The sequence below is a fragment of the Trachypithecus francoisi genome, unplaced genomic scaffold (genome assembly GCF_009764315.1).
Source record: "Trachypithecus francoisi isolate TF-2019V2 unplaced genomic scaffold, Tfra_2.0 Lachesis_group10, whole genome shotgun sequence".
Taxonomy (NCBI): Eukaryota; Metazoa; Chordata; class Mammalia; order Primates; family Cercopithecidae; genus Trachypithecus; species Trachypithecus francoisi.
The window spans coordinates 98,730,701-98,753,648 of NW_022681455.1; the positions used below are offsets into that span (position 1 = coordinate 98,730,701).

At 44.3% G+C, this 22,948-nt stretch overlaps 2 protein-coding genes across 4 annotated transcripts in view; one reads left to right on the plus strand and one right to left on the minus strand.

Moving 5' to 3' along the window:
* The window catches only part of CCDC113 (coiled-coil domain containing 113), a 32,036-nt gene extending 24,037 nt beyond the window's left edge, over positions 1 to 7,999 (plus strand). For all 3 annotated transcript variants that reach the window (XM_033218621.1, XM_033218623.1, XM_033218622.1), the window contains 2 exons: positions 6,648 to 6,803; positions 7,849 to 7,999. In XM_033218621.1, the coding sequence (XP_033074512.1) occupies positions 6,648 to 6,803; positions 7,849 to 7,935 (243 nt within the window). In that variant the 3' untranslated portion in view covers positions 7,936 to 7,999. The remainder of the gene's footprint in view (positions 1 to 6,647; positions 6,804 to 7,848) is intronic.
* A 155-nt stretch (positions 8,000 to 8,154) lies between these two features.
* PRSS54 (serine protease 54) lies at positions 8,155 to 22,455 on the minus strand. Its single transcript, XM_033218620.1, is given in 7 exon segments — positions 8,155 to 8,509; positions 8,512 to 8,908; positions 13,180 to 13,311; positions 14,521 to 14,779; positions 19,480 to 19,657; positions 22,370 to 22,418; positions 22,420 to 22,455. Coding segments are annotated over 7 exon segments (1,179 nt in total). The 3' UTR covers positions 8,155 to 8,381.
* Between the last annotated feature and the right edge of the window lie 493 nt (positions 22,456 to 22,948).

Sequence of the window (22,948 nt, forward strand, 5' to 3'; positions counted from 1 at the left end):
TCAGTCCTAGAATCCACCATTTCTCCAAGGAGGCTTGGTGTCTTTTATTTGAGAATGACATTAGAAACCAAGATCTGAGTGTGTTGATTACTTGCTTTCATTTTGAAAGATCATTTTGAAGATATAATATTCTTGAGTGGCAGGTTTTTCCTCTTTCAGCCCATTGACTTCTGGCCTTCATTGTTTCGGATGAGAAATCAGCTGTTAATCTTGTTGGGCTTCTCTTGTATGTAATGAATTGTTTTCTCTTGCTATTTTCGATATTTTCTCTTTGCTTTGCCATTCAACATTTTGAGTGTGATGAGTCTCTGGGTGTGGATTTATTTGCATTTCTTCCGTTTGGAGTTTGTTGAGCCCTTTGGATGTGTGGCTTACTGCTTTTCAACAAATTGGTGAAATTTTCAGCCATTATATCTGAATACATTTTTCTACTCCTTTCTCTTTCTTTTCTCTGTTACTCCCATTACCTGTATGTTGGTACACTTAGTGGTGTTCCACATTTCTCTGAGACTGTTAATTTTTCTTCATTCTTTTTTCTCTCTGCTCCTCAATCTGCATAATCTCTATCAATCTACAAGTTTACCAATGCTTTATTCTACTGGCTTAAATCTGCTGTCAGTCTCCTGTGGTGAATTTTTCATTTCAGTCATCATATTGAAAAGATTCCGGATTTTCTATGTTTTAAAAATGAATTTCTACCTCTTTATTAATTTTCATTACTTGATGAGATATTATTATTACTTTAATTCTTTAAACATGGTTTCCTCTGTTTTTTTGAATAGTTCCTTTGAAGACTTTGTCTGCTAAGTCCACCATCTGCTCTCCCTCAAAGGCAGTTTATTTTGCCTTCCCTGGGTGGATCATGCTTTCCTATTTCTTTGCCTAGCTCATAATTTTTGTTGGAAGCTGTATATTTTAGGTGATATAGCAATTCTTGATATTGATCCCTCCCACCCCTTTCTTGGGCTTGTCATAGTTTTTGCTTGTTACTTGTTGAGTGACTTGGCTGGACTAGATCAGTAAAGTCTATTCCCCTGCTGTTAGTACTATTTTTTTTTTTTTTTTTTTTTGAGATGGAGTCTGGCTCTGTCACCCAGGCTGGAGTGCAGTGGCACAATCTCGGCTCACTGCAAGCTCTGCCTCCCAGGTTCACGCCATTCTCCTGCTTCAGCCTCCTGAGTAGCTGGGACTACAGGCACCTGCCAACATGCCTGGCTAATTTTTTGTTTATTTAGTAGAGACAGGGTTTCACCATATTAGCCAGGATGGTCTCAATCTCCTGACCTCGTGACCTGCCCGCCTTGGCCTCCCAAACTGCTGGGATTACAGGTGTAAGCCACCGCGCCTAGCCCCCTGCTGTTAGTACTCTCTAATGTTTCTCCTTACCTGGTGCAGCCTTGGTCATGGATACAATTGCCCTGATGACCAGGGATAATTGTTACTTCTGCTGAGTTCTCTTTGACTCTGCATCTTCCTACTAAGCTTACAGCTGTTCTACCTCTATTGGCATCACACTTGGCCATCAGCCTTCATTAATTGTTAGCTAATTGCTCTATTGCTTTCAACAATACCCTGAGACATTAATTGTTTTACGTTCTGATTCAATTAAAGTCAGGACCCTTTGCAGGGGCAACGTGTTGCCAGTCTTTGAGGCTCGCCCCAACTCTCAAAGGGCTCTTCTTAGTGGTCTCTTTCTCTGTTCTGTCAAACATATAGCTGGTTTATTATTTTACTTGCTGCTACTAACACTATGGAACTACCAGCCTCCTCTAAATTGCTTACCTTAAAAAACTCCATTGTTTCCCACACAGTTCTTAGGCATGAGCTCCCCATCTCTGTTCCAAATAAAGCAAGTCCCCTTGGGCAACATTCCATGGCCCTCTGATTTACAGCCTGACTTGGTTTGGCTCTGTGTCCCCACGCAAATCTCATCTCAAATTGTAATTCTAATGTGTCAAAGGAGACACCTGGTGGAAGGTGATTGGATCATGGGGGCAGTTTACCCAATGCTGTTCTCATGATAGTGAGGGAGTTCTCATGAGATCTGATGGTTTTTAAAGTGGCAGTTTCCCCTGCATGTGCTCTCTCTACTGCTACCTTGTGAAAATGTGCTTTACTTCCCCTTCACTTTCCACCTTGATTGTAAGTTTCCTGAGGCCTCCCTAGCCATGCAGAACTGTGAGTCAATCAAATCTTCTTTTCTTTATAAAATTATCCAGTCTCGGGTAGTTCTTTATAGCAGTGTGAAAACAGACAAATACACAGCCTGTCTCCCTGGGCAAAACTTCTGCATTGCTGCCCTGGAACTGGGGTGGGACAGTGGACAACTTTTCCCATAGTGACATTGCTGCTCTACAAGTGGGTTGCTGGGTGGGGATCATAATCTCTGGTCTTCTCAGCATGTCCCTCACAGCTGTAGTACTTATGTTTTAATGCCTTCGTTCTTGCTACTTCATAATATTTATCTTAGGTTTTCTCAAATCACCATCTGGACAGGAGTATGCATTGATGGTTCTGCCCACATCTTTGGGTCTCTCCACAGTTGTTTGTTTATGCTAAATAGACAGGAGCTATTCACTGAACACCTGACAATTTATTATTGCATTCGGAAAACAAATTAATAAAAATTAAATTATTGGCTTGTTTTATAGTGTATTGAAACAGTGGAAGGTGCAAACCAATTACCTGGGGATCTTGTTAAATGCAGATTCTGAGTGGGTAGGTCTAGGGTAGCCTGGGAGTCTGCAGCTCCCAGGTGTTTCTAGTGCCACAGATTGTGCTTTGTGAAGCAAGGAATTAAAAGACAATACCATATTGGGAAGATTCAACATAATAAAAATATTAGTTCTCTTTAAGTTGATCTGTGAAATATGATATTGCAATTAAAATACCAAGGAAGGCTTTTTTGTTTGTTAAGAATCTAAATCAACTGACTCAAAAATTCCTTTTAGGGGGGCTAAAAAGAGTATCCCCAAATTCCAAATGAATAAATGAGAGGACTAGCCCTATCAGGTAATGAAATATGTTATAAAGTTACAATATTTAAAACAAGCTCAGGATTAGGCTGGAAGATCAAAGAAAAATGTATAAGGTCCTTTATGAACCCTGATACAGATCATATAAGTATATAAATATTTGATAAAACTTTGATGTTGATACCTTTATGATAAAAGTGGCATGGCATTAATCAATGGACAGCCAGATTTTTTTTTTTTTTTTTTTTGAGACGGAGTCTTGCTCTGTCACCCAGGCTGGAGTGCAGTGGCCGATCTCAGCTCACTGCAAGCTCCGCCTCCCGGGTTTACGCCATTCTCCTGCCTCAGCCTCCAGAGTAGCTGGGACTACAGGCGCCCGCCATCTCGCCCGGCTAGGTTTTTTGTATTTTTTAGTAGAGACGGGGTTTCACCGTGTTAGCCAGGATGGTCTCGATCTCCTGACCTCGTGATCCGCCCGTCTCGGCCTCCCAAAGTGCTGGGATTACAGGCTTGAGCCACCGCGCCCGGCCGGACAGCCAGATTATTGAATAAATGACATGGGGTAACTGGGGTAACTGGGCAACCATTAAGGAAAAAATTAAGTTGGAGCTATGACTTACACTGAAGTTAATTCAGGTATATCAAATATTTAAATGTAAGTAATAAAACCATTAAAATCCTAAAATAAATACTGGAAAAAATTTTAATCTTGGAATGAAGAGGCCTTTCAAAATATAAAACTTAGAAATTATGACATCAGTAAAGTGAGTTATATAAGAATGAAAGTTTTTTGCATAGCAAAAATGATCATAAGCAAAGTCAAAAGGTAAATAACTGGAAAAATGTTGTATCTAAAATCGCAAGGAGCTAATAACTCCAAACAAATAACTTCTATAGATCAACAAGAAAAAACTAATAACTAATAGAAAAAATGGGCAAAGGTTTTCAAGAGTTTACTGAAAAGCTAAAAAACTGAAGCATGAAAAATGTTCTACCTCATTCATAATACAAAGAATATAAAATAAAGCTATAATGGGATATTATTTTCCTTCTCTTAGATTGACAAAGATCAAAGAGTTGATAAAACTGTAGTGAGAGAATGAGGGAAAACTGGCAGTCTCAAACATTACTGCAGAAGTGTAATTGTCTTGATTATTATAAAGGGGAATTTAGCACTGTTTACCAAACATTAACATGCACATATGCTTAAGGCAGGGTTTTTCACCCTAAACACATTATTACTGACATTTGGGGCTGGATAATTCTTTCTTGTGGCGGCAGGGCAGGGGGAGGTCTTGTGTATTATAGGGTTTTTAGTAGCATCGCTGGCCTCTACCTACTAGATGCCAGCAGCACCCCTCTAATTCCCACAGAAATGTCTTTAGGCATTGCCAAATGTCCCCTGGGGGCAAAATTGCCTCTGGTTGAGAACCACTGCCCTAGAGCAAGCGATTTCACTTTTAGTAGTTTATCCTACTGATTCACTTGCATAATGACAATATGATGTATACCCAGATGGTTAGTAATTGCAGCATTGTTTATTGTAATAGCAAGAGATTACACAGTTAAGTGACTGTGGGAGAATTGTTAAATTATGGTACATCCATGTGGAAAATTATGTAGCTGTCAAAAAGAATGAGTAAATTCTTCATGTGCTGATACAGAAAGATCTTCAAGATTTATTGAGTGAAAACATCTGGATGAATAAAAGTGAATAGAGTATGTTACTATTTAGGTCAAAAAAAGGAAACATGTTTGTATAAGCCTAGATTTCTGGAAGGATGCACAAAACCTAAAAACAGTGTATGCTTCTAGGCAGGAGACCCTCCTGATGGGGTGACAGGAGTGGGATGGGAGCTCGTCACAGGGTACCATTTGAACTGAATGTATAGCCTAAACAAAATAATTAGTAAAATAAAAGTTAAAAGGATAATGTTAGTTTTTGGGGGGAGACAGTTTCGCTCTATTGCTCAGGCTGGAGTGCAGCGTCATGATCTCAGCTCACTGCAACCTCCGCCTCCTGGGTTCAAGCGATTCTCCTGCCTCAGCCTCCTAAGTAGCTGGGATTACAGGCCTAAGCCACCATGCCTAACTCAGTTTTGTATTTTTAGTGGAGACGGGGTTTCACCCTGTTGGCCAGGCTGGTCTCAAACTCCTGACCTCAAGTGATCCGCCTGCTTTAGCCTTCCAAAGTGCTGGGATTACAGGCGTGAGCCACTGTCCCCAGCTGATGTTAATTTTTAAAAAATGTGGCCGGGCGCGGTGGCTCAAGCCTGTAATCCCAGCACTTTGGGAGGCCGAGACGGGCGGATCACGAGGTCAGGAGATCGAGACCATCCTGGCTAACACGGTGAAACCCCGTCTCTACTAAAAATACAAAAAAAAAAACCTAGCCGGGCGAGGTGGCGGGCGCCTGTAGTCCCAGCTACTCTGGAGGCTGAGGCAGGAGAATGGCGTAAAACCCGGGAGGCGGAGCTTGCAGTGAGCTGAGATCTGGCCGCTGCACTCCAGACCGGGCGACAGAGCAAGACTCCATCTCAAAAAAAACATAAATAAATAAATATTAAAATTAAAATTAAAAAAATGCATTTTATTAAAAGAGCTAATGAATTTTACAGTATGATAATTTTTAAAATAAATATTTAAAAGACAAGGATTACTCACAAAATTGAATTACCATAGGTTCTAGCCATTCCGCATCTGGGAATGTACCCAAAAGAATTGAGAAGGGAATTGAACAGAGTTTTGTACACCCGTGATGACAGCACCATTCTCACAATAGCCAAGAAGTGGAAGCAACCCAAGTGTCTTATCGATGGATGAATGGATAAACAAAATAAATAAAATGTGGTATATCCATACAACGGAAAATCATTCCACCTTAGAAAGGAAGGATGTTTTGACGCATACTACCGTGTGTAGGAAACTTAAGGACATTATGCTAAGTGAAATAAGCCAGTCACAAAAGGGCAAATACTGTATGATTCCACTTATATGAGGTACCCAGAGCAGTCAAATTCATAGAGACAGAAAGTGGAATGGTGGGGACCTGGGGCTGGGAGACGAGGGAAGGAGGAGTGATTGTATAACGGGTAGAGAATTTCAGTTGTACAAGACAAAAAGAGTTCTGGAGATGGATGGTGGTGATGGTTGCACAAGAATGTGAATGTACTTAACGCCACAGAACTGTATAGTTAAAAATGGTTAAGATGATAAATTTTATGTTTTTTATATATATCTTATCATTTTAAAAGACATGGAAGTGAATTGAGTCTGATCAAAGTACACTTAAATACACAATTTTTCACACACAGAAAAACCCTAAGAAGTCAAAGTAAGTACAACATATTCCTTAATAAAGGAGAGGAAGAGGAAGGAGGGAAGGAAAGGAAAGGGGAAGAGAGACAAAGGAAAGGAAAGGAAAAGAAAAGGGAAAGGAATGAAAGAAACAAGACTATTTAGACCGCCCTAGGTGTTTCTGAACTGGCTTAAAATATGTTTTGCAAAAAAATCAGAGTTTTGTGATTCCCACCCCCTCCCCAACCTCTTTGAAAATGTAAACATTATTTTTGGAACTCTATTAGAATCATGGGGAGAGATGTCAGGGCCAGTGAGTTCTCAAAGCAAGAGCCTCTGGGGTTCCCTGGGTGTAACTGGTCCCTCCCAACCCAGGACCGGGCCAAAGCCGAGGCAGTCAACAAGAGGCTCCGGAAGCAGCTGGCTGAGTTCCGGGTGCCACAGGTGATGACTTACGTCCGGGAGAAGATCTTAAATGGGGACTTGGAGAAGAGCATCAAGATGTGGGAAAGGAAAGTGGAGATAGCAGAGGTGAGCCACGGGGAGCCCCAAGGTGGGCAGTCTTTTATGTCTTCAATGTTTTCATTTAGGATTTTGTTCTTTGGGCTAAGAATACAGATGTTTGGATATATAATTTCTGGGAGAAACCTCAGCAGTTGCTTTAACTATTAAACCAAGATGAAGGATTTTTTTTTTTTAAGTTCCCCCTTTTGCATTGTTAGGGGCAGGGTCTTTTCCATTTTCAGGGAGAAACTCTGTAGTAATAGTGTGTTTTTAGTTGCCTGTTTTCTTAATGAATTCTAGAAGTTTCTGAATCCCTCTGCACTGGTAATTTAGTGATTGTTACTTTATACCTGGAGAAGTCAGTTTTTTAAAAAATGAGATACTGATATATTTTTTAATATCACTCAGGACCTCATTCCATGCATGTACACAGTCGCCATGGGTCTTTCTGCTTTTGAACGAATCCCGCAGACTTTGAATATGGTAGTGTGACAGGAAGCACCCTTGCTCCTGTGAGCTGCGGGGATAAATGGGCAATGGAAACCATATGCTGGCATCAGAAGAAAGACAAGCACCCAGACTGCCATGGCCAGGTTGCAAACTGAAGTCACGCAGGACATCATCAGAGTAGTTTAGAAAGCCAGTCAGGTCACTTGGAAAACTGGGACCTTGGCATTTTCACATGTAGACCCTGGCTCCCATTTCCTGTGTTACTTTCTCCTGCCTCTCCTGTGGCCATTTTGCAGCAGAGAGTAAATTAGGATCCAAACTTGGGCCCCTCAGATCTGAAGCTGAGAAGTAGCAGAATCGTGGCAGGAACATGCAACTTCTCACTTCACTGAGCAGGAGAAACATGCTCTATAGAAAAATCCTCTGGGTGGGTGCTGCCCCTTGGTGGCCCCCACACAGGAGCATGCATGGAGGACACCCTGCCCCACACAGGGTTGCCTGCACCATCACGGGGCTGGATGAGGGCTGCATTCTGAGTAACCACAATCAGTTTTCCCCAAATGACCTTCTCCCCACTCTCCTTTATAGTTTTTTTTTTCTTCTCTTTTCTTTTTTCTTTCAGATGTCCTTAAAAGGCTACCGTAAGGCTTGGAATAGAATGAAAATAACCAATGAGCAGCTGCAGGCAGATTACCTTGCTGGGAAGTAGCCAGAGGCAGGCCACGGCTTACAGAGCGCAACATGACCGATTAAAGTAATCAGCTCCTTTCTAGTCACCGGCTCCTCTCACTGTTCCCTGTCTGCCTGGTGTTCCCACCCCCCCAGCCAGGCTGAGCATCACCTCCTGGACCACATCTGCCCATGGGGAGTGTTTTCACAGCCTGGCCCCTGGAACTGTTACCACTGAAAGAACCACAGGGCACTCTAATGGTTTGACACTTGTTAGCCAGCATTTAGTTCACAAGCATAATGAAAGTGATCTTCCCACACCCGGGAGAGGGATAGAGGAGGGAGAGCCAGCCCAGTGTGTGCTGTGGGCTTATCCATGGCAGCCCTGGTGTGCAACTATTAAAAACAGACACCAAAACAGCATGGTGAATGCCTGGCACTCAGCATTCTGAGCTTACTCTTCAGTTTGGTGGCGTGGCTCCTAGACTAGATACTGCTGCAAAAGAAAACAAGCATGAAGGAAACCAAGATGATTTCTTCATGCTGATGCAACCTTTTCTGACCTGCAGAAATCCTATCTTCCCCCACCTCCCCACCATAATAGTCATAGTATAGGGTTGTACCGATGCCTCAGGAGACCGGCCTGATTCCTTTACACCCTTCTCCCTAACATCTAGATCATCTCTAGAGCTGTTTGCTAGTCGTGAATGCGTGATGGTCCTTCCTTGTCCCTGCAAGTATGATCCAACATGGCCCAGTTCAGAATCAGAATTCTGTGTCATGGCAGCATTTGGTCCATGGTGGGACAAAGAAATCAACTTTTCCCAGTGGTGGAGTGAGGACAGGGGAGGGCCGGCCCTCTCAGCCTTGGATGTGATCCATTTGCTGTAGTCTTCCACCTTGGTGTACAGAAACAAGCCAGGGCACGTCTCACCACCGAAGTTCAGCACTCCTCTCAGCACCCACAGATTGAACTGCTGTAGCTGGCACATCATTGGGCTTCCTGGGTCCCCCTGTGACAAAAGACAGAAGGCTTCAAGTCTTAGAAAAACTAGTTTTTGTTGTAAATCTATCCTTGTGCAATATACTGTTTGTTCTAGAAATGTTTTACGCTGGTTCTCACTGGAAATGGGGCAAATTATAGGATATGATTTCAAATCTAGGCAGCCACCACCACAAATTCCAGGAAGATGACTTTTCCTTTTATTATGCAAATTAGCTGTGGACTTCTACTGATTGCCTATAGCTTCCTGGTTCATATTTCATTTTCTTGCCCCTTTCCAGTCCTTTGGCCAAACCTTCCCTCTCTTCTGGCTTCTGATTCCTGAAATGTTGGTGTTTGTTTCCGTTCTGTCCTGAAATGCTCACATTTTCCCTTCTCTCTGCCTTGCTTCAACCCTTAGTTTAAGCCACTTCCTGCCACCTGGCAGCTGCTCACCAGCCTGGCTGGCTGTACTCTTGGTCTTCCCCACTCCCAAGGGGGCAGTCCTCTGGGATTCAGGAATTCTGCCACACACACTTTACCTAAGGTGAGGGCGTAGAAGCTTGGCATCATTAGCTAGATATGGGACCCTGGCAAGTGACCAAATCCTCTCTGAGCCAAAGTGGGAACACAGTTAATGCCTGTAACACGTGCTGAGCACAGCACAGTGCCTGGCACACAGCACGCACTCAATAGAATATTAGCTACCATCATCTTGATGTCTCTATAAAGGCCATCATTTTTCTGAAAAGTTGGGGAAAACACGAAAAGCAACAAGGCAACTACTAGGTATCATTTACCTTACCTGCCCTGACCCCACACCCCTAGGTCTCCTCTCAAAGGAATTCCTGTCCCTCCTGTGGCCCATCTTTGTCCAAGAAGGCGGTGGTCATCCCCAGGCTAGCCAGCCACCTCTGACCTGTGTGGCCTGCCTGGCTGGAAGGCCCAGGCAATGACATGTTGCTCTCGTGGTTTGGACTGAGATACAGAATGGGGCTGCAATTAACAACAGGAAACAATCTGAACAGACTCAACCACAAGCAGCAGAAAGGCAAAAGAGCAGCCGCCTCAGCCCCTTACCATCCGAGGCCTGGGTGTGTGGTCTGTCTTGGGTATTTCTCTCTCTCTCTCTCTTCTTTCTTTCTTTCTCTGTCCCCGAGGCTGGATGCAGTGGTGCAATCTTGGCTCACTGCAACCTCTACCTCCGGGGTTCAAGCAGTTCTCCCATCTTAGCCTCTCAAGTCGCTCAGCTATGTGCCATCATGCCCAGCTAACATTTTTTTTTTTGAGATGGAGTCTTGCTCTATCCCCCATGCTGGAGTGCAATGGCATGATCTCAGCTCCCTGCAACCTCCTCCTCCTGGGTTCAAGTGATTCTCCTACCTCAGCCTCCCCAGTAGCTGGGATTACAGGCACCCACCACGCCTGGCTAATTTTTATTTTTAGTAGCGATGGGGTTTCACCATGTTGACCAGGCTGTTCTCAAACTCCTGACCTCGTGATCCACTCCCCTCGGCCTCCCAAAGTGTTAGGATTACAGGCATGAGCCACCGTACCCAGCCTAATTTCTGTATTTTTAGTAGAGATGGGGTTTCACCATGTTGACCAGGCTGGTCTCAAACTCCTGACCTCGTGATCCACCCCCCTCGGCCTCCCAAAGTGTTAGGATTACAGGCATGAGCCACCGTACCCAGCCTAATTTCTGTATTTTTAGTAGAGATGGGGTTTCATGATATTGGCCAGGCTGGTGTTGATCTTCTAACTTCGAGTGATCTACCTGCCTCGGCCTCTTTTTTAAAGTGCTGGGATTAGGCATGAGCCACCATGCCCAGTGGGGTATTCTCTTTCAATAAATCTCCCCTTTTCCAAGGAAGCCACACCAGAACAGAGATAAAGACCAGTGGGAGAAGAAGGGAGCAAGTCCGCGGGCAGGGCAGCAGGGAGGCCGTGCTGCAAAGCTGCCATGATTCCCTGGTGATCTCAGCAGGTCAAGGCCAGACACGTGAGGAAGGCCTTGTGGACTTCATTCTGTGCCTCTCTTTGGATGGAAGGGGGTGCTTTAGTGCAGAACTCTTGACTTTTCAATTGACTGGTGAACAGGCCCTTGTGTGCACCTCACTATGTCTGCCTAGGTCATGGGGGCTCCCTGGCTAAGAATGGCATGGTTCCCCCCTTCATCGGTCCCATTCACAGTTTAACTGTAGTGGTATAGCCAGAGCAAGAAAAAGAATGTGATTTAGGATGAATGATTGGATGAATGATTGGGAGAAGTCCTCAGCGATGGTGTGGTTTTGCAGGTCGCTGTTCCACCTGGGCACAGCACATGCGCTTTTTCTCTTCCCCATAATCCTGTAGGGGCTGCGACTTCTGAAGCACAAGAGGCAGAGGTGAACAGCTCCAGATGCCCCTCTGGAGCTACCCTACTTCATCTCCCAAGGGAGCGGCCACAGCCCAGGGTGGGATCTTTCAATGTGTGATCTTTTCCCTTGACATTCAGCAAAAGCCCTAACAGTGGTAGAATAAAGGCTGGACGGGTGAGTGCAGAGTGATTCTGCTTTTGTTGGGTTTTGGGGAAACCCATAGGCAGATTCTGAACCTGGTAGTTGATTCTATAGGTGGGAATTGTGGCTTTGAAGACCTCTGGACATGAGAACATATTTCCAAGACAGAGGATTCTACGGGGACAGGTCACCATTAAGTGGTGTGCAAGCATAATTCTGTTAAAAAATGAAGGCCTGTTTAGAGGTGTGTCACAGTTAAAAACCAACCTGAACTTTGCAGTTAGATTTTAAAAGATGGTCACTTAGAGTAGAAATAGCTTAGAATATTCCATTGAGTCTAAGATACAGTTAGAAATCAACATCTTTGAAATTAGGGTGTGTCTTTTTTTTTTTTTTTTTTGAGACAGAGTCTCGCTGTGTCGCAAGAGGGAGAGTAGAGGCTGGAGTGCAGTGGCGTGATCTCGGCTCACTGCAAGCTCCGCCTCCTGGGTTCATGCCATTCTTCTGCCTCAGCCTCCCGAGTAGCTGGGACTACAGGCACCCACCACCATGCCCAGCTAATTTTTTGTACTTTTAGTAGAGACGGGGTTGCACCGTGTTAGTCAGGATGGTCTCGATCTCCTGACCCTGTGATCCGCCTGTCTCAGCATCCCAAAGTGCTGGGATTACAGGCGTGAGCCACCGCACCCGGCCAGGGTGTGTCTTTTAATCAGTTGACATCAGAGTTTAACTGACAGCATTTTTTTTCTTTCTTGGGATTACATAAAATGATGGTGCATTGTATAATTGGCAGCATCTTAGATCTGAGGAAGTATGATACTTGTTTGATGGAATGGTTGAGGGCAGATTTTTGTTAAAAAGCTCTATCTTCACTGTATTTTAACACATTATCTAATTTTGAAATTGTTAAGATCCCCCACCTGGTAGAGGACCCAGTACGAAGTAGGCACTCAATAGATGTTACACCAACTTTGGAAGGGCAAATGTATTTCTTAATGACAGGCAGTCCATGCTTTTGCAATAAAATGACTTAGAAAAAATTATCTGTATATATGTATTTTTCCCCTTGCTCTAAAAATCCTGCCTTTCTAGATCCTATAGGGAAAAAAAAAAAATTCCCCATCAGGTGTCCTGAAGGTTATTTAAAGGAGAGTGAGTGATAAGCCTCTTAGAAAAGCAATTCTAGAGTAGAGGAGATAAACTCTATCTGGATATCTGGTAGACCTAGGTCCTTGTCTTTGCTCCTTTAACTTTTATTGACTGTGTGACCCTAGTAAGCCACACTTTCTCCAGATTTGGATATGAAGGGGCCTGAACCAGGTGTGTGTGACTTCCACACATTTTTTTTGAGGCAGTAGGACAGCCACATCTGTACAGCCCTCATCTGGCTGGAGGGCAGGGCTTCTCAGAGAAGAAAAACCCAATAACTGATAGCATCAGAGGGAGTCTAGGTTCCCTAGAAGCTGAATACAGCAGCCCCACACGGTAGACCTGCTTAAAGCATATCTGCCTGTGTGGTTTGGACTCAGACTTTCAAATTTTTAGCTAGTTAAAAAGCACCTGTGACTTAGACAAGCTTCATCACGTTACACTGAAAATCATGACTGGTTAGTTCATTCAGCAGATTTTTATTGAGCGCATACTGTCTGCCAAGTGCTGTTCACTCCAGAGACAGCCACTCATCCCAAGCTCTAGTCCCTGCCCTCACAGAGCTCCCCATCTAGGGAGGGGGTCCGAGGCGCCCTTGGATATGATCAAGGCTTACTCTCAACACTTAGCTTCTATTCCATGAGGTTCTTACCAAGCAGGCAGTCTTGGTTTCCTCTTTCGTGTGGCTGCCACATTCTGTCTTCTGGAGTTTGTGTAGGGGACACATGTCAAGATCTTTCACGAAGATTTTCCTCAGGATACTCATCGTCATGTGATTTCCTGTCTGGACCATGCAACAGAGAGCCCAGGGATTATTAATGAGAAGGCAGTCCCCTATGTCAACACAACTCCCACTCACATAGCCAAATGAGAGTGAGAATTTTTTTTTTTTTGAGTTGGAGTCTTATTCTGTCACGCAGCCTGGAGTACAGTGGTGTGATCTTGGCTCACTGCAACCTCCGCCTTTCGGGTTCAAGCAATTCTCCTGCCTCAGCTTCCGGAGTAGCTGGGATTACAGGCATGCACCACAACGCCCAGCTAATTTTGGTATTTTTATAGAGATGAAGTGTCACTATGTTGGCCAGGCTGGTCTTGAACTCCTGACCTCAAGTGATCCACCTGCCTTGGCTTCCCTAAGTGTTGGGATTACAGGCATGAGCCACAGTGCCCTGCCAGAAATGTTCTTATAAATTCCTTTTTTTCATAGAAATAAGAACCTGTGACTGAGTTTTTACTGAAAACTACCTCCACTTTGAACTTGAATGTGCAAACAAGCAGAGAACACCCTTCCTCCTCTTCTAGAGAGCATCCATTTCCTTGTTTCTTTCTTTCCCCAAAATGAAAGAAAACAAGGATGACTTAGACAAGAGGACAATCAGCCCTAGTTTGGAGACTAACATCCCCTCACCCTCTGTACCCTTGTACTCATTCCAGGGTTCCACTGCCTCTGTACTTCCAGTTTTGGTGTAGGGCTAGAGGGTAAAGGACCAATGTGATGTAAGAATGGCCACTGTATGGGCGCAGTAACTCATGCCTAATCCCAACACTTTGGAAGGCCGAGGTGGGAGACTTGCTTGAGGCCAGGAGTTTGAGACCAGCCTGGGCAATATAGCAAGACCCCATCTCCACAAAAAATAAATTTAAAACAATTAACTAGGCATGGTGACATGTGCCTGTAGTCCCAGCTACTCGGGGCTGAGGCAGTAGGATCACATGAGCCCAGGAGTTCAAGGCTGCAGTGAGCTGTGTTGGCACCACTGCATGAAAAAGACCCTGCCTCAAAAAAAAAAAAAAAAAAAAGAAGAAGAAGAAGAGTGGCAACAGAAAGGGAAAGCCCTAGGAGTCTTGACTGATTAGGTAAAGGTTTCAGCCAAACTCTAGAACCTCAAGCAAACTCCATTATTAAATTAAGATAGGCCCTAGATTGGATTATCCAGGTCACCCCCACTGCCAGCACACACACAGCCTCCTCTGGGAGGAGGAATGCCTTAACTGCAGATGTGGGATTCCATCCTGACACCCAGCAGTTCTGCAAGACTGGTGGTGTATGCAACGTTCTGCTGAGGAAGCAGATGGACTGGACCAGGTTGCCAAAATGCATCGCTGTGTCTGTCTTCAGGAGGGCGATGTTGTTGCTCATGGAGTTGTTATCAAAGTCCTCATGGATGATGATGGTATTGACTGGATACTCTGTGTGAGCGATCTTGCTGGGATCCGTGTTACTTATACCCACTATAATGACAATGTCCTTCCTGGAGAGAGAGCAAGAGAATCTTGAGAGGCCAAGACAGCAAGGAAGCTTCACACTTCCCTGTTTTCCTATTTATGTTTTAACACTCCTATTCCATGTGTTAATTCTTCCTGACCCCTTTGGACTCAAGTTTCTAGGAAATCTTTTATGAACCCCTAGGCTTGTGCCCTCTTTTGCGAGCCTGCAGAATCCTGGAGATTCTTCAATCTTAACATCATTTGCCCCACCACTAAAGAAAATCTGTTAACATGTTATTGCTGATTAACATTTTTTCTATGAATAAGTTTTTGTTTGTTTGTTTGTTTTTTACATATTGTAGTTTGCAAAAGTAGTAATTGCAGTTCTACCAAAGATGTCATCTTGACTCCCGCTTTTAGTATTTGACATTTTAAAACAGGCATCTTTCCTTATTATATATTCTGTAAATACATTTTGGAGAAATTAAAGTTCTAATAACAATAGAATTGAGTTGGGTGTTTTCCCTTTCTCCTCTTGGGAATCACCCAAGAAACTATGAGAATGAGGAACAAATACAAACACCATAAAACCAAGAGATGCTAAAGAATTCAGAGTCAAAGGAAGGGCTGATGAAAGGAAGGATGGCAGGAGTGCAAAAGTTATAGATGACACTGACTGCCACAGAGCTCAGGAAAAGCTTGTTGAGCATGTTCTCATCAAAGAAGCAAAAAGAAAAGAAACAAGACCATCACCAAAATGAAGTCCAAATCAAAAGCAGCATAAAGGAGAATAGGGCCCACAGAAAACACAATTAGGGGCATTGAGAAATGTGACCAAAATGAAAATTAACAAAGATTTTTAAAGGCTTGAGAGAAAAATGAAAGATAAGGTAGTCACAGGAGACCCAGCTGACCACAAAGAAAGTAACCAAAATGATGAAACAGGAAAGATATTTCAATATATAATTTAAGAAAACTTTTCAGAACTAAGACTTGAATCTATAGTTTGGAGACAGCTAACCTACCTCCAGTAGTGTTGACTGTCCACTATATAGTTTGGAGTAGTTAATGCTGAGACATAGTTCTGGTCAGGTCTCAACAGGAAATAAATGTTCTACTCAAATAAGATAAATTGGGGTGGGTTTTAAAAAGGAATTTTTTACAAAGGTCTTGGCAGGATGCAGGGAAACCACAAGGACAGCTCTGGGCACTGCATGCTATAGGCAGCTCCTGCTGAGGTAACAACGCTGTACTGACACCGTCTCTGGGCTCTAGGTGAGGGGAGGATGTGATCAGACAGAGCTGTGTGGAGTGGGTCACTTAGCTGGTAAAAGCAGCCAACCAGCAGCCAATATGCAGTAGCCCTCGGAGGAGTAAGGGCCCTGACTTCACTCTCCCCACTCCCTCTGATCTCTTGCCTCTTATATGATTGTTGGCCAAAACCAGCTGGAATCCAGAAGGCAAAAAAGACCACTGGTATAACCCATACAGGTGAGCCTCCTGGGGCCTGGCAGGGTAGAAGAGTAGAGTGGATCTGAAGGGCAGGTGGGGGAAATCCAGCACAACTAGTAAAGTTGCTGGACTTGAGTGACAAAGAAGGAATTCATGGACATCCAGACTAACAAAGATGAGGTCATCTTAATTAAGTTTGGCTGTATTGTCTAACCAAAGTACTGGCATCACAGGTGTGAGTTATTGCACCTGGCTGGTAGGCGATTTAAATTCACCTCTGACAGTCTAGGACAGATAAAGTAGACTTCCTTGCCAATTTTATGTATTGAATTATACACCAACCATGGAGAATGAACTTTTTAATTTACCTGTGAAAATATTCACATAGACCACCCATAGTAGACAGACAGGACAACCTCAACAAATCCTAAATAGATCACCACGTGGTGTAATTCAATAATGTTAGAAAACAAAACAAAAACCCCTAGCACCTGGACATTTTAAAACTCTGTCTTGGCCACACATGGTGGCTCACATCTATAATCCCAGCACTTTGGGATGCCAAGGCGGGTGGATCACCTGAGATCAGGAGTTCAAGACCAGCCTGGCCATCATGGCAAAACCCCATCTCTACTAAAAATACAAAAATAGCTGGGCATGGTGGCATGTGCCTGTAGTCCCAGCTACTTGGTAGGCTGAGGCAAGAGGATTGCTTGAATCCAGGAGACCTAGATTGCAGTGAGCTGAGATCGCACCGCTATACTGCAGCCTGGGTGACAGAGCAAGACTGTCTCCAAAAAAAAAAAAAAATTATATAAAATTTAAAAATCAAGCTCTGACTTTAATAAAACCCTTGAGTCAAAGAGAAAATCAAAACCAAAAGAATGGACCAGATAGAAAATAGCCATAATGAAAACACTACATAGAAAACAGAACTTCCATGGAGGGCTAGTCGGCAGTAGCTCTCAGGATTTTAAATGCATGTCTTTTTTAGCCTAGTCTTTCTACTCCTGGGATGTCTACACTATGGCACACTTGCATGTGTGTGAAATAATGTGTGTACAAGTATGTCTGTTGCAGCATTTTTGGCAGTAGTAACAGATTAGAAATAGCCTACATTTCCATTAACAGAGGACTGTGTAGTTACGGTACTTCCATTACAGGCTATTGTGTAGCTGACAAAAAGAATGCATTAGCCATTTATGTACCAATAAGAAAAGGTCTCTAAAATTTATGATAAAGTGAAAAAAGGCTGTGAGTAAATTAATGTGTATGGTGTGCTACCAGTTGCATGGTGAGTGTGTCGCAGGTATGTTATGAACTCAATTGCATTCTTTTGAAAATTTGTAGGTTGAAGTCCTAACCCCCAATTTGACCATATATTTGGAGATAGAGCCTTTAAGGAGGTAATTAAGATTACATGAGGTATAAGGCTGGGGCTGTAATCTAACAGGACTGGTGTCCCTATAAGAACAGACAGAGACACCAAGAATGCACAGGCACAGAGGGAAGGCCATGTGAGAACACAGCGAGAAGGTGGCTGTCTGCAAGCCAAGGAGAGAGGCCTCAGGAGAAACCAAATCTACTGACACCTGGATCTCAGACTTCCAGCCTCCAGAACTGTGAGAAATAAATTTCTGTTGTTTAAGCCACCCAGTCTGTGATATTTGTTATGGCAGCCTAAGTAGACTAATACAAGGGGAAAGAAAATTCTCTGTCAATAGATATAAGAAACAATATAGCCAGACCTATAGGTATATAGATATCCATGAGTGCTTTGAGTATTTAAGAAGGAATAGGCAAGAAATTGGTGACAGAATGTGACTCAAGGGAGAAAAACTAGTGACTGAGGGGTGGGGGAGGGAAGGAGCTGCTTTTCACTGTACATCCTTTGGTTTCTCGTGAACATTTTACTACATCCTTTTTTTTTTTTTTTGGACATGGAATCTGGCTCTGTCACCCAGGCTGGAGTGCTGTGGCACGATCTCAGCTCACTGCAACATCCACCTCCCAGGTTCAAGTGATTCTCCTGTCTCGGCCTTCCTGGTAGCTGTGATTACAGGTGCATGCCACCATGCCCAGCTAATTTTTGTATTTTTTAGTAGAGACAGGTTTTTGCCATGTTGATCAGGCTGGTCTCAAACTCCTGACCTCAAGTGATCCGCCTGTCTGAGCCTCAGTGCTGGGATTACAGGTGTGAGCCACTGCACCCGGCTGCACATGTATTTTTAATTAAAAATACAAATCCTGTGTTAAAGTATTTACCAGCTACATAATATTCCATCAAGGATTTATATTATAATTTATTTAGCCAATTATAGTCATTATACTCTCTCCCCCAATATTCTCTGTGTGTTTATATGTAATTATATATTATATACTATATGTTACATATAATAGAGTATTGTGTACATATATTCCATATACATATATGTTATAATATACATATATATCACGTATAATAGAGTTAGTATATAATTACATGTATATTATATACTATATATATATATATATTTGTGTGTATAGCATGTATGTATATGAAAAATTATAATTTCATCGCAATAGTGGGACATTAGGTTTCTTTTCAGTGTTTTGTGTGTAATTAACCATCCTAGGAACAACTTTGTACATACAAATTTTCCAGTGGTTGAAATTATTTCCTTAATGTTGATTCCCAGAAATGAAGTCACTGGGTCAGAGAGTGAGAAATATTTACCAAAAACTTTATTCTTTTAATAATATTTATGATTTTTCTCTGGTTTAGAAGAATGCATATTTGTACTACAGAATTTGCAGAATACAGAGAAGCTAAAAGAAGAAAGTAGAAATCGTGCATTCTGAGCATTCAGAGATAAGCACTCTTAAAAGTGCTTCTGTATTTTTTTCGAGGCTCTTCTCTGTGTACATGTATTTGTGGCAGAAACGTTTCTAAGGCCCAAGTGTTTTAAGGTAAGGGCTCCTATCGACTGACTGAACAGGATAAGCGGTAGGGACCCTAGTGTTAGGAACCAGTGCCTCTGTGATGGCAGTAAAATCAGAATGAATATCCCACCTGCATTGAATGGAGGACTCATCTTTTCATTTTTCCATTGCGAGGCCTGCAGTCCTCACAGCAGAGATCAGCCTTGGCAACCAGTGATTTTAGGGCTCACAGCAGAGCAAAGCTGAGCTGGTAAAAAGCCCTGTCCCCCAGAATGCACCTTGCAGGGCCTCCCCAGGCTGAGCAGGAGACAGGGCCACCCCCACCCTCACCCGCAGCGAAGCCGCGGGCCCCAAAAGCAGGGGCACTGGCCTGTTCTGAATGGCGGATGCGATGCTGAGTACCCAGAATTCGCTGAGGATGCAACCGAAAGCCAGGTGTGTGTACTGCGAGTCCTGCAGCGACACCACCCACGGGAACTCCATGCTGCTGACCAAGCCCTCCTTGGGATCAGGACCGTAGAAAACGGAAGCTTTCTGGACGCCACAACCTGAGGAGCAGGTGCGGGGCCTCACTGCCGGGGCAAGGACACCTCAGGACCCTCTCTTCTGCGGGCTGTCTCAATCATCACTAACATCACCCACAACCCCTGTTTCTTTCTTTTTCCTAGTATGTCTTCTTCATCCTAAAAGATGCTCAATGGCATTTTTGAATCCCAAAATTATGTTAGACTACAAATAAAAACTCTCATCTATTGAACACATAACGGTACATATTGGCAGTGTCTGCCACCTTTCGTGTTCATCAGCAGTTCTCAAAGCCTGGTCTGGAACCCCCGGAGTCCTCAACACACTTTTGGGATCTGCAAGGTTAAAGCTATTTTCGTTTTCTTTTCTTTTTTTTTTTTTTTTCTTTTTGAGGGGGGATCTCATTGTGTCGCCCAGGCTAGAGTGCAGTAGTGGGATCATAGCTCCCTGTGGCCTCAGCCTCTCGGGTTCAAGCGATCCTCCTGCCTCAGCCTCTGGAGTAGTTGTGACTACAGGCGCCTGCCACCACCCCCGGCTAAATTCTTTTATTTTTAGTAGAGATGAAGTCTTGCTATGTTCCCAGGCTGATCTAGAGCCCCCTAACTCAAGAGATCCTCCCTCCTCAACCTCCCAAAGTATTGGGATTACAGGCATGAGCCACTGCGCCCAGCTTTAAAACTACTTTCATAAGAATGTGAAGACATTATTTGCATTTTTGCTCTCTTCCTTAATGTACCATAGAATTTTCCAGAGGCTACAGGATGTCATCACTGTGATTGCTAGTAGTATATGTGACCTTGTGCATTCCTTTTTTTATTTTTTATTTTTTATTTTTATATTTTTTAAGATGGAGCCTCACTCTGTCACCCGGCTGGAGTGCAATGGTGCGATCTCGGCTCACTGCAACCTCCGCCTCCCAAGTTCAAGTGACTCCCCTGCCTCAGCCTCCCGAGTAGCTGGGATTACAGATGCATGCCACAACGCCCAGCTAATTTTTCTATTTTTAGCAGAGATGAGGTTTTGCCCTGTTGGCCAGGCTGGTCTTGAACTCCTGACCTCAAGTGATCTGCCTGCCTCAGCCTCCCAGAGTGCTGGGATTACAGGCGTGAGCCACTGCGCCCAACCAGTGACTCCTTTTTCAGCCATGCATCCAACTACACTCAGCCCTGGCAGGTGCTGAGGTAGGGCCTGGGATTCCAAGAAAGGATTTCAGGAGCCCATGAGAGTGACATGCTGAAGAGTGATGGTGATATAGAGGGATATGTGACCCAGGGAGTGTGCCCAAAGTATAAGAGGAGGGGGCATGAATTCTGCCCAGGACATAAAGTCTAGGAGGGCTTCCCCCTGGGGACAATCTTGCATATGAGCACCAAAAACAGTTTCCAAGCCGTGACCCTAAGAACTGATTGTAACATACAGGATTATCATTAAAGGAGCACGGAGGACCTCTCACATCATGGGGCATCATACGAACAGACATCTCCATTAATTGACACTTGGTGACTTTGCTGGAACAATGACAGACTGATTTTAGCAAGATGATGTCTGGAAGGTCACTAAGTGCATCAGAACCACTAGAGACAGGATTCCTTATCTTTGATCTGATTTCTCCTTGGGATGTTGGCAATCTACGGTGCAAGGCATTCGCCAACCTTCCCTAATCCCACAAGAGCTTATGAGCATGTGACTACTTTTGCTTTTTCAAAGCTCTAGTTGGCTAGTTTATCTGACCTTACAAAACCCTTAAAAGACAAGACGTAGTGAGGAAATCTGACCCAGAGATGAAATGCTTGTCTTGACCCCTTAGCTGTGGCTTTTTAAGGAGGGAGAAGACCTTTCTGTGTTTTCTGGGTATCCCCTGGTCTCCTTGGGGCTGCAGGAAGACAGGGAGCTGCAGGAGGCTGAGGGAGCTGAAGGACTCACCTCTATGTGTGCGTGTATGTGCATGTGTGTGTGAGTGTGTGTGAGTCCGTGTGTGTGTGCATGCGTGTGTGCGTGACAGTCCGTGTGTGTGCCTGTGTGTTTGTGTGTGCATGTGTGTGTGTGAGTTGTGTGTGCGCCCATGTGTGTGTGTGAGTGTATGTGCGTGTGTGTGTGTGCATGTGTGTGAGAGGATGTGTGTGGACTTTCTCATGTCTCCTATCTAACCCCAGGAAGGCAGGGCAGGGCCAGCTGGATGGCAGCAAGGTGGGACAGAGCCTGTTTTAGCCAGCTGTCTCCTCTCCACCTGCCCTCTGTAGGCTGGAATTCTTAGTTCTGAGCAGCTTAGAGGTCAAGGGAGGAGGGGACCGCAGCTGCCACTTCTGCCATCTGAGGCTGGGCTGTGGTAGCCTCCCAGACACCTGCAGCAGTAGAAGCCCCCGCTGCTCCTGGGACCAGTCCTGCCGTTGGGGGTTGTAGTTTGCAAAAGAGCAGTATTCTCCAGGAAGGACAGGGCAGGGGCTGGGAGTGGAGAGGCAGGCCTCTCGCTCACCCCTGTACCCAGAGAGCCTTATTTTCCTAACCACACTACCACCCTAAGCATTGGCTCTGACTTTGGTTTCCTCCATCCACGTCCCATGATTCACTTCTTTGCCTGGTTCCTGCCACCAATGCAGGCTGCCCAGTACAAAGTGCCGTGAGTCATCTTCCCTGAGCCCCTCCTTGGACATTAAGGACCACTTCATTTTCCTGGATGATCCCCTTCTAAGCCACATGTGCAGCTAAAGTCAGAGGGAGGAAAGCAGCACACTCACTGGTGGAAGAATGGAGAAGGCCGAGCAGCACCAGGAGCACCCCTCGCATCTCTGCCATCCCCAGAGAGACCCGTCGCGGACACCATGGGCAGCTGGGGAAACAAAACCCAGTGACTCCATCCTCTTCCCAAACACAGGCGGGGTTTCCTAAGCCTCTTTTATCCATCCGCTTCCCAAACACACATGTTCCCTCCCAAATATCGGAGGCTCTCCTTTCTACCAACAAAGGTTCCAAGATGTAGGACACTGACCTGTCACATCCCTAGTGCTTGGTTCTGTGTAGTAAAGAGGCAGGACCAATTGGCTCGCACTGTGGTTTGTGAGATGGCCCAAGAAGAGAAGGCAGCTTACTCTTGTCAATTTTCTTCTCAATTCAGCCCAAGCCTCTGAGCACCTCAGAGAGTTGGGTCTCTGAAAAGGGTTGCTTTTTGACTCGTGGAATTCAACCCTTGCCTTAACTCTGTAGCCGTAAAATGCTGCTGAAAGAAAAGTAGAGTTTTAGTGGAAGCCCACCCTGGGATTAATGCCTCTGCTGTGGTTTTATCCTTCCTACTAAACTCTGCTGGCTAAAAGAATGCT